Genomic DNA, 11,554 nt, shown 5'->3' on the forward strand with positions numbered 1-11,554 from the left:
AAAAAAAATTACCAGGGCCAGCAGGTGAAGTGGTGGTTAAGGGCCCTCGACTCCCACATGGCCAACTGCAGCTCAAATACTGACCTGGTGGCTTATTTTCTCACTTTCCCAATCTTTCTCTCTCTCTTTCTTCTTCTCTCTCTCTCTCTCTCACTCTGTCCCTCTCTGATCAAATTAAAATAAATAAATAAAGTTAAATAGGGACCAACAGTTGGCGTAATGGTTGGACTCCTATATAGTTGACTGTGGTTCAAGTCCTGTACTTGGCGGCTTGCTTTCTCACTTTCCCTTTCTCTCTGCCCCATCTCTCTCTCGTCAAATTACAAAAAAAAATAATAGTAACATTGGGAACCAGCAGTTGGCATAATGGCTATGTCGCTGGACTCCCACGTAGTCAACCGCCCATTGTAATCAACTGCAGTTTGAGTCCTGGACCCGGTGGCTTAAAACACACGCCAGGTGCATGTGCGTGCATGCCCAAGATCCCAAGAGGAGAATGGAGGAGAAGGGATTGCGGCGTGACCTTCCCCTCTGGGGGGTGATTTCTCGCTTTCTGTCTCTACGTCTCTCTCTGTCTGTCTGGCGAGCGCACGCGCCCTATAGCAAAAACCTCTCCAAAAAAAAAAAAATAAATAATAATAGTAACATGGGGACCAGCAGGTGGTGTGGTGGTTAATGCGCTAGACACTCCCACCTGGCTGACCACGGTTAGAGTCCTGGACCTAGTGGCTTGCTTTCTCACTTTCCCTCTCTCTCTCTCTGTGTTTCTCTCTGGTCAAATTAAAATAAATGAATGAATAAATAAAATTAAATGAAAACATTCTAAAAAAATAATAACAAAATTAAATGAATAAATACTTCCAAACCAAAAACATTCGATGGACTGCTGCATCTAACCGCATCACACACTCACCGTCCCGGCACTGGACACAGGGGAAGCATTCGGTTTTGTCAGAGGCATGTGCCATGAAGGTATTGTGCTCGCAGGGCGCACACTCGCCAACGCCATGGTTCCGGCTGCAGTGCCTGCTGATGTGGTGGCCTGTGTGAGAGGCAGGGCCCAGGTGAGGCAGGATGCTGAGGTCTAGCTCCAGCAAAGATCTGACCTGTCCCCGAGGCATGTGCTGGCCAGATCCCCAGGCGCCCACCCCTTGGCCTCCCACCTTCTTGGAACATTCTGGGCTGACACCTGACCTCAGTCTCCACATTAAACTTAACACATATGTGTCCCAGGAACGGCGGCTCTGAGTCATCACTTGGTTGGTACCATGTCCTGAAGCATGTGGAAGCAGCTGGTTTGGGGCTTGCACACTGAGAGCAGCCAAAACCTGTTCACCCAGCCCAGCCTCCCACTCTGGCCTCGTCATTCCATTGGCAGCACAGAGGTGTCTGCCCCGGCCCTGTGCTTCCCTCCAGGGTTTCCACAGAACCATAGCTGAGACTGGAGCTGGGCCAACTTGCACCTTTCCAGGGAGAGGCTCTGAGTCCATGTACCCCCAACATGATGAGTTCAGAAGAATCCACATCAGACCAGTTACAGCAATATGCAATTGCTGTGCATATATATATGCAGTCTGCAGTGAGTCTACTCATAGATGTGTGTACAAATAGGTGTGGACATACAGGCACACACAGGAGCGTGTGTAATTGTGTGTCCATACAGATATATCTGCAGGTGAGTGTACAAATACACTAAACATGTGTGTGCACATAGAGCTGTGTAGATAGATATGTGTACATTTATTTATTTAAAGAGAGATTTTTGCTATAGAGCACGTGTGTTTATCGGAGAGACAGACAGGCAGAAAGCAAGAAATCATCCCCTAGTGGGGATGGCCATTCTCCTCTCGGAATTTTAGACACACATGAATATGTGCCCAGTGTGAGCATTAAGCTGCCGGGTCTGAGACCTGAATGGAGGTCGACCACATAAGAGTCCAGTGATGTAACTGCTTCGCCATCTGCTGGCCCCACATGTGTGCTTTAGAACATGTGTGTGCAGGTGTGTGCAGGGAAGGTGTGACGGTAAGTGGTCCAAGTGTAGGCACTGGATCCCTAAAACAGGAGTCTCCCAAAGGCACAGATTCATGAATAAAATATGGTGTGTGTGTAGGTGTAAATAGGGGTGTAGGTGTGAGTGACGAGCCAGTTAAAATTGGAGACCTGTGAAGGCAGAATTTCACTGGTAAAGCAGTGCAGCCGTGTGTGTGTGTGTGTGTGTGTGTGTGTGTGTGTGTACGTCTCTGGGGGCACAGATGGTGCACATGCTGGCCTCTGACCAGTTCCTCGGGGAAGGCTCAGGTACTGACTGCCCTTGGTGATGAGAGATGGGGTGGGTAGAGCAGGTTCTGGCTCCTCAGTTGCTCTGCGGGGCTAATTCCACTCTCAGAGTAACTCCAGGGGGTGAAATTTACCATCTCCTTGTTAAGAGTCTCCCACCCTTGGCTGTGTCCCTGAGGACAGAGGGTAGGTGGGAGCCTCCAGCCTGGGCCTGTGCCCCTACTGCTGTCCTCCAAGCCCCTGCAGAACACAGCAGTCGCACCTCACAACAAGCCCACAGCCCCTCTGTTCACACAGGTGCTGTTCTCAAAGGGGATGCAGAGGAAAATCCCTTCTGAGGTGGGGTGGAAGGGCAAATAGTGGGTGTCTGCTGAGAGAGGCCCACCCACCACTATGGGCCAAGTTCTCCCTACCCAGGGAAGCCTCCTGTTCTGCTCTGTGACCTCCCTTCTCTTCAGGTTGAAAGGTCAGCCCTGAAAGGTTCTAGAAAGTGTTCTGGGACTCACCAGCCTGGCAGCGTTGACAGCAGATATTTGCATACGGATACTCATTTGGGTCACATGAGATTATATCAGCCGCCACGGTCACCTTAGGTCAGAGGAGAGACCAGTTATCAAGAGATGCCACTGCTGCTAGTGGGACCATAATCCTCCTTCCCGCACCCCACCCGCAGCACACGCATGGGCTGGCACAGAGAAGGTGGGTAGCCATGTACCAACAGGAACTCTGCCTCTGTCTCCGGGTGGCACCTTCACTGGGGAGGCATATGCTGTCACTTTATTATATATCCCTCTATATTGTCTGCCTTGTAACAAGCAGAAGGATTTACTTTCATTTTTAAAATTTCCTATAGGGCATGTATACTCACTAGAGACAGAGAGAGAAAGGGACAGTGAGAAAGCACCCCCGGAAGAGAGGGCCACGTTGCGATCTGTTTTTGGGATTTTGGGAACACGCACATGTGTTTTCAAAGTCACTGGGTCTGGGAATCAAACCATGCGGTTGGCCTTGTGGTATCCAGCCACCTTCACAACCATGCTGCCAGCTGACCTGGTTTTACTTTGAGTAAGTATGTTCTTTAGTTTCTGAATATCTGTGGTCTTATGGAGTTGGCTTGTTGGTTTGTTCATTTAAAGTTTGTTTATTTATTTATTAATTGAGAAAGAGAAAGAGAAAGGCAATCCTCCCCAGGGTCTCACTTCATAATTATTCTCCCAGCCCTCCCCAGTCAGGACACAATGTGCACCCCAGTGTGTACAGCCAACCTAGGAACTGCACCCTAACTTCCATATGGCTTCCAGCTTGCAGAGTGTTTTTTATATATATATATATAAATATCTTTTTCTGGTTTATTGTGTACCCCTTGACTTGTCTCTGACATTTTTTAAAATTTAATTTTATTTATGATCATAATCTTTTTTTTTTCTTTTTTGGAGAGGTTTTTGCTATAGGGCGTGTGCACTCACCAGACAGGCAGAGAGAGACAGAGAGATAGAAAGCGAGAAATCACCCCCCAGGGAGGGATGGCCACGCCACAATCCCTTCTCCTCCATTCTCCTCTCAGGATCTTGGGCACGCACGCACACGCACCCGGCGTGAGTTTTAAGTCACTGGGTCCGGGACGCGAACCGCGGTTGACTACATGGGAGTCCAGCGACATAGCCATTACGCTAACTGTTGGTCCTGATCATAATCTTTTTTATATTACATTGAATCACATATATCTTTACAGTGTACTACATTTTTCCCAGCACAATTACCATGTATATTGCTCAAGACAAAGACATTACTATCCACATCATCATCAAATAGCTTTTCATCATTTTTTCCAGATTATTGTTATATATTTTCATTATTTTTAAGCATTCAATTACTATATATGATTTGACTTGTATAAAGAATTTACCCAACATGAAATGCTTCTCAGACCAGCGCAGTTGAGAATACTATAAATTTTATGTTCAACAGGTAATAAACCATTTCTCTGTCCCACTAATGTCTTGCCTATTTGTTCTTTTGCTATCCTTTTCTTTTCTTTTTTAAAATTTTATTTATTATCATCATAATCTTGTTTATATTACATTGAATCACATATAACTTTACAGTGTATTACATTGCTTTTTCTTTTTTTGTAAAATCATTCTTTCTTTAAGAATTATTTATTTTTTAATTTTATTTATTCATTCGTCTATATGTGCAAGCACTTTTCCAACTTAGCATTCTTCTGTCCTTTGGGTAGAGACCCAAAAGTGGGATTGCTGGATCAAATGGTAGTTCTATTTGTAGATCTTTGAGGAACCTCCATATTGTTCTCCATAGTGGTTGAACTAGTTTACATTCCCACCAACAGTGTAGGAGGGTCCCCTTTTCACCACATCCCCGCCAACACTTAGCACTTTTTATATTCTTAATCTTTGCCATTCTGACAGGGGTTAGGTGGTATCTCACTGTGGTTTTTATCTGCATCTCCCTTATGATGAGGGATGTTGAGCACTTCCTCATATGCTTTTTGGCTGTTCGTATGTCTTCCTTAGATTTTTGTTCAACTCATTTTCCCATCTTTTAATTAGGCTAACCATTTTTTTTCACATATGGCATTTGAGTTCCCTGTATATTCTAGTTATCAGTCCCTTGTCTGAGGCACATTTAACAAAAATATTTTCCCTTTCTGAGGGTTGTCAATTCACACTTGTTACTGTGTCCTTTGCTGTGCAGAAACTTCTTAATTTGATATAAGTCCCACTTGTCTATATTATTGGCTGTGCTTTGGGAGTCTTACTCCCAAAGACATTGCCTACTCCAATGTCTCCCAGAGTTTCCCCAGCATTTTCCACAAGTAGTTTTATTGTCTGAGGTCTTAGGTTCAGATCTTTGATCCATTTTGAGTTGACTGTTGTTAATGGTGAAAGATGGGGGTTCAGTTTCATCTTTCTGCAGGTGGATACCCAGTTTTTCCAGCACCATTTACTAAAGAGGTTTTCCTTTTCCCAATGGATTGACTGATATCCTTTGTCAAAGATCAGTTGGCTATAAGCTTTGGGAGTTATTTCTGGGGTCTCTATTCTCTTCCATTGGTCCACATGTCTGTTTTTATGCCAATACCATGCTGTTTTGATGACCACAGCTTTATAGTATATCTTGGGATCAGGGAGTGATATGCCTCCTACTCCATTCTTCTTACGCAGGATTGCTTTTGCAATACGAGGTCTTTTATGATTCCAGACAAATTCTATGATTGTCTTTTCTAGATCTGTGAAGAATATTTCTGGTATTTTGATTGGAATTGCATTAAACATGTAGATTAATTTGGGTAGAATTGCCATTTATATTATGTTAATTGTTCCAATCCAGGAACATGTGATGTCCTTTCACTTTTTTATGTCACTTTCAGTATTTCTAAGATTTTCATAGTTTTCTTTATAAAGGTCTTTGACTTTGACTTTTATAGGTTTATCCCTAGGTATCTTATGCATCTTGTGGCTACGGTGAAAGGGATTTCTTTCTTCAGCTTTACTTTGTTCAACCTGTTGTACATATATAGAAATGCTATCGATTTTTGGATGTATAGCAAAAACCTCTAAAACACACACACACACACACACACACACACACCTACAGCTAACATTATACTGAATGGGGAAATATTAAAAGCTTTTCCACTAAAAACGGGTACTAGGCAAGGCTGCCCGCTTTCTCCACTGCGCGTTAATATAGTACTGGAAGTCTTAGCTAATGCAATCAGAGACGAGAACAATATAAAAGGCATTCGAATAGGCAAAAAAGTTGAAAATATCTTTATTTGCAGATGACATGATGGTATACTTAAAAGACCCAAAGGTCTCCATGAAAAAATTTCTTGAAATAATAAGTGAATACAGTCTTTGTCTTGAAATCTATTTTGTCTTGGGAACCAGCAGTTAGTGTAATGGCTATGTCGCTGGACTCGCATGTAGTCGACCACGGTTCGCGTCCCGGACCCAGTGGCTTAAAACTCACGCCGGGTGCGTGTGCATGCGTGCCCAAGATCCCAAGAGGAGAATGGAGGAGAAGAGATTGCAGTGTGACCATCCCCCCGGGGGGTGATTTCTCGCTTTCTGTCTCTCTGTCTCTCTCTGTCTGGCGAGCGCACGCGCCCTATAGTGAAAACCTCTCCAAAAAAAAAAAAAAATCTATTTTGTCTGAAAACAATATCACTACTCCAGCCCTTTTTTGATTTCCATTTGCATGGAATATCTTTTTCTAGCCCTTTACTTTTAGTCTTTATCCATAAGGTGAGTTTCTTGTAGGCAACAGATAGAGGGTTTCTGTTTTTTTATCCATTCGGCCAGTCTATGTCTCTTAATTGGAGAATTTAATCCATTGACATTCAATGTAATTATCGATATTTTCGTACCTGTTCCTATCATTAAGTGAGCCATTTTCTTGGTTGCTTTTTGTTCTTGTATAACTGTCTGTCTGACTTTTTAGTTTTCCTGGTATAGCACTCCCTTCAGAACCTTTTGAAGAGCTAGTCTGGAGTTGGTAAATTGCTTCAAATTTTGTTTATCTGAGAACAGCTTGCAGAGTGTTAAGCTACCGCTGTACCACCATGGCTGGGCCTCTTACTGACTGCCTTTCTTCACTGTTGACGCTAATCTATGTGCATGGTCAGAAATATATCATATGTGTTAGTAACCTTTGGGATTAAGTGAACATGTGTTTTTGTTCCAGTATGTAGTTAATTTTTTTAGCAGTTGTACATACACTTTGTCAAGATTTTGTTGGAAACTAGAATCCGTGAGTTTGTGTACATATGTGTGTATGTACATATACCCAAGGTCTGTTAATTATGTGGTATCAATTTTTTATATCTTTTCCCCCCCAGTTTTTTGGTATAAGGTGCATGTGCTCACCAGAGAAAGACAGAGAGGGAAAGTGAGAAACCACCCCCCCCCCAAGGGGGTAGGGCCACACCACAATTCTTCCATTCCCCTCGCAGGATTTTGGGCATGTACACACACCCGCTTGGTGTGTTCTCAAGCTGCCAGATCCCAGATTCAAACCATGCAGTTGGCCAGGTGGGATCCAGTGCCTCAACCACCACAACACTTGCTGGTTCTTTTTTTTTTTTTTATTGCCAGTGAAAGACAGAGGGACAGAGAGAAAAAAAGGAAGGAGAAAGCACCTCCCAGTAAGGTATGGTCATACCGTGAATCCTTCTGTTGATCTTTCCATTCTATCAGGCTTTTGGGCATGTGCATACACACACACACACACACACACACACACACACACACACACGACCAATAGATTTTCAAACTGCTGAGGCCAGGATTCAAACCGTGTTGGTCTTATGTAATCTGGGTCCTCCAAACACTAGGCTATAGGGCTGACCCCCAATATCTTATTACCCTTACTGATCTTTTTGTTTGTTTGTTTGTTTGCTTGATGTACTGGTTTTTAAGATATATTAAAATCTATGGGAACTAGCAGTTAGTGTAATGGCTATGTCGCTGGACTCCCACGTAGTCGACCGCGGTTCACGTCCTGGACCTGGTGGCTTAAAACTCATGCCGGGCGTGTGTGCGTGCGTGCCCAAGATCCCGAGAGAATGGAGGAGAAGGGATTGTGGCGTGACCATCCCTTCTGGGGGGTGATTTCTCGCTTTCTGCCTCTATGTCTCTCTCTGTCTGGCGAGCACATGCACCCTATAGCGAAAACCTCTCCAAAAAAAAAATCTACTGGAGACCCCCTCCCCAAGAAAGGGAGGGGACCAGCAGTTAGCGCAATGGCTATGTTGCTGGACTCCCATGCAGTCAACTGCCGTTTGAGTCCTGGACCCGGTGGCTTAAACTCACACTGGGTGTGTTTGCGTGCGTGCCCAAGATCCCAAGAGGAGAATGGAGGAGAAGGGATTATGGTGTGGTCATCCCCCTTGCTTCCTGTCTCTCTGTCTTTCTGGTGAATGCAAATGCCTTATTGCAAAAAACCTCTCCAAAGAGAGAGAGAGAGAGAGAGAGAGAGAGAGTAAAAAGAAAAATCTGTTTGTGGAATTGTAGATTTTATCATGTAATTATATCAGTTTTTGCATTGTGAAGTTATTTAATTGGATATTCACCAATTTCATATTTTTTCAACTAGTACAGTTGATACTCATTATTCTCAGATTTTGTATTTATAAATCCACCGACTTGCTAAAACTTATCTGTAACCCTCAAATCAATGGCACCTTTGTGGTCATTTGCAAATGTGTGCAGGGGCCAAAAATGTGTCTCCTAACACATACTCTCAGCTGAGGCTGAACAAGGTGGCACTCTCCCTTCTTGTTTCCGCTCTCATCACATAAACAACGGCCCTTCTGCAGTCTAATTAATGTCCTATTTTTTGCATTCGTGTGCTCTGTGTTGATGATTTTGCTGTTTAAAATAGGTGCCAAGCATAGAGGTGAAGTGTCATCTCGTATTCCTGAGCATGAGAAGGCCACAATGGGGCCAGTAGGTGGTGTGGTGGTTAAAGGCGCTGGACTCCCACATGGCCAACCGTGGTTCAAGTCCTGAATCTGGTGGCTTGCTTTCTCACTTTCCCTCCCTCTCTCTCGTGAGCATGTGTGCCCTGTAGCATGTTAAAAAAATAATAGTAATGATACATAGAATTAAATAAATAATTATTTTAAAAAATTAGCCGATAAATACATAAATAAAAATTTTTTAAAAGCCAGAATGTGGACCAGCCAGTGGTGTGGTAGTTAAGGCATCTGGATCTCACATGGCCAACTAGGCAGTTCAAATCCCAGACCCAGAAGCTTGAAAAACATGATGGTTGAATATGTATGTGTTCCCAGGATCCTGAGAGGTGAGTGAGGGAGAAGGGATTGTGGCATGCCCACCCTCTCACTCCTGCCATTCCTGATTTCTCACTCCCCTGCTTTCTCTCTATCTCACTCCAGTGAGCACATGTGCCCTACAGCAAACTTCAAAAAAATAAATAAATAAAAAGAAGGCCACACTGCCTTGAGAGAACCCATCGTTGGGTAGGCTTCATTCAGGGATGAGTCACAGGGCAGTTGTGTCCATGAGTTCAATATTAACCAACACTACATATTAAACATGGCAGCTGTAACCAGATACGCACACAGAGCAAGGTTCTACATGGACTGGCTGACGATAAGAACCTAAATCCTGAATTGCCCCTAGGAACAATGACCTGATATTCACTGCTTCAGCCTTTAAAGCAACTTTGTAGAATATAACAGCCTCAAATATGAGAACCAACTACCTGCTTCTCCGAGAGTCATTTCTTTGATCATTACAAAATATATCTCTTTTCCACACCAGTGCTTTCTAGCTTGAATTGTTTTGTCTATCTTTTTGCTTTGGTTTGGAGTTTTTGTTTGTTTCTGAATTCTGTTTTATCTGATTGTGAGACTCCACTTCTGCTCTTTTTAGGTGTGGATATGCCTGGCATCTATTTTTCTACCCTTTCATTTCCCACCATCCTGGACTGTCTCTTTGGGCATAGTTCTTAAAACCATATCAGTAGGTGGTGGCACAGTTATAACACAACTGGAACCACATGGGAAGAGTCCTGGGACTTCCCTGCTCATACCAGGTACCTGTGTGCCTGTGACCCATGCTGGCCAAGGCTAGGAGTGGGGGTAGATTGCAGTGTGAAGACCCTGTGGGGTATCCCTCTCTCTCTATTAAAGAAACAAATAAAAATACATCACCAGATTTTTTCTAATTCAATCTGGTGAGTTTACCTTACTTATATGTATGAATTCCCACTATATTTGGATTTACTTCTACCATTTTTTTTTTTTTGGAGAGGTTTTTGCTATAGGAAGTGTGTGCTTGCCAGAAAGATAGAGAGAGACAGAAAACAGAAATCACCCCCCAGGGAGGATGGCCACACCACAATCCTTTCTCCTCCGTTTTCCTCTCAGAATCTTGGACACGCACGCACATGTGCTCCGCGTGAGCTTAAGCCACTGGGTCTGGGATTCAAACCTCAGTCGACCACATGGGAGTCCAGTGACATAGCCATTATGCCAACTGCTGGCCCCTCTACCATCATTTTATGTGCTTTTCATACCATATTTTCTCTTTGATTTCCCCTCCACACCTCCTTTTCTGCTTATTGCTTTTTCATTATTCCTCCTATGTCTACCCCAACCCTTTTTTCCTCCTTCACTGGAGAACTAGACAGATGCTACCTTTGTTTTGTAATGGTTTAGGTTAATTTGGGAAAAAATGAAGTAAAAAGTGACCCAAAAAAGGCATTTAGGAAGGTTTAAAGAAGGAAATCAGGTTTGTAAGCACCACAGTAGTAACTATTTCAGAAGACAAGAATCACTGGATGCTAACATGGTATATGAAAGTATCAGGGAAGGAGAATATTTACATAGTTTCAAAGCAATCCCCCCCATAAGATACTTAGTAATTACAAAAGAAAAAAGTAGTAACTGTACAATGAAGAATACTGTAGGAAACCAGCAGTTAGCATAATGGCTATGTCGCTGGACTCTGATGTAGTTGACCGCGGTTCACGTCCTGGACCCGGTGGCTTAAAACTCACGCCGGGTGTGTGTGTGTGCATGCGTGCCCAAGATCCCGAGAGGAGAATGGAGGAGAAGGGATTGCGGTGTCGCTATCCCCCCTGGGGGGGGTGATTTCTCATTTTCTGTCTGTCTGGCAAGCGCTCACGCCCTATAGCAAAAACCTCTAAAAAAAAAGAATACTGCAAACGTTATCAGAACTAAATAACAAAGTCAGCCTCTCCAGTAAAGTGACAAAGTGATATAGTATGTCTCCTGATATTATGCAATGAAAAGCACTGAGCAACACTTCTGTGGAATTCTTGCTGCAAAAATGAGTAACCAGAATTTAATCCCAGGGACTCATCAGACAAGTGTATATTTGATGAAATAATTAGCCAGTACTTTTCAAAAGCGCCCGGATTGGGGGAAAAAAAGAAAAGAACTCCACTGTAAGCATGGAAAGAACTGAATCTGAATTTCCTCTGGGAGCAATGGCTCCATAGCCATCACTTGGGACAGCTGGTAGACCTCAAAGTGGTCCATAGGGCCGTTTACAGTGCTGCAGCCATGTTAATTTCCTAGTTCTAACCGCTCTATTGTGAGTATGCAAGACATTTCATCTGCTAAATCATTTGGCTATAGCTGTTTGGAGTCTTTGGTGCTTTTTTTATTTTGTTTTATTTATTTTTTTAGACAGTCTTGTTGTGATCCTTCTGCCTCAGCCTCCCCAGCCCACACCTGGCTTTTTTTTTTTTTTTT

At 43.4% G+C, this 11,554-nt stretch overlaps 1 protein-coding gene across 3 annotated transcripts in view; it reads right to left on the reverse strand.

The window, feature by feature from the left end:
- Positions 1–11,554, reverse strand: part of LOC102489149 (tumor necrosis factor receptor superfamily member 26-like) — a 36,690-nt gene that overhangs the window by 20,269 nt on the left and 4,867 nt on the right. For all 3 annotated transcript variants that reach the window (XR_003550485.1, XM_014590850.2, XM_027774411.1), the window contains exons 2-3: positions 2,787–2,868; positions 914–1,042 (exon numbers count right to left, since the gene is read on the reverse strand). Coding sequence is in view for 2 of the 3 variants with exons in the window: in XM_014590850.2 (XP_014446336.1) it covers positions 914–1,042; positions 2,787–2,868 (211 nt within the window). In the remaining variant the exon portion in view is untranslated. The remainder of the gene's footprint in view (positions 1–913; positions 1,043–2,786; positions 2,869–11,554) is intronic.

This window comes from Tupaia chinensis, unplaced genomic scaffold, assembly GCF_000334495.1.
Source record: "Tupaia chinensis unplaced genomic scaffold, TupChi_1.0 Scaffold000047_1, whole genome shotgun sequence".
Lineage (NCBI taxonomy): Eukaryota > Metazoa > Chordata > Mammalia > Scandentia > Tupaiidae > Tupaia > Tupaia belangeri.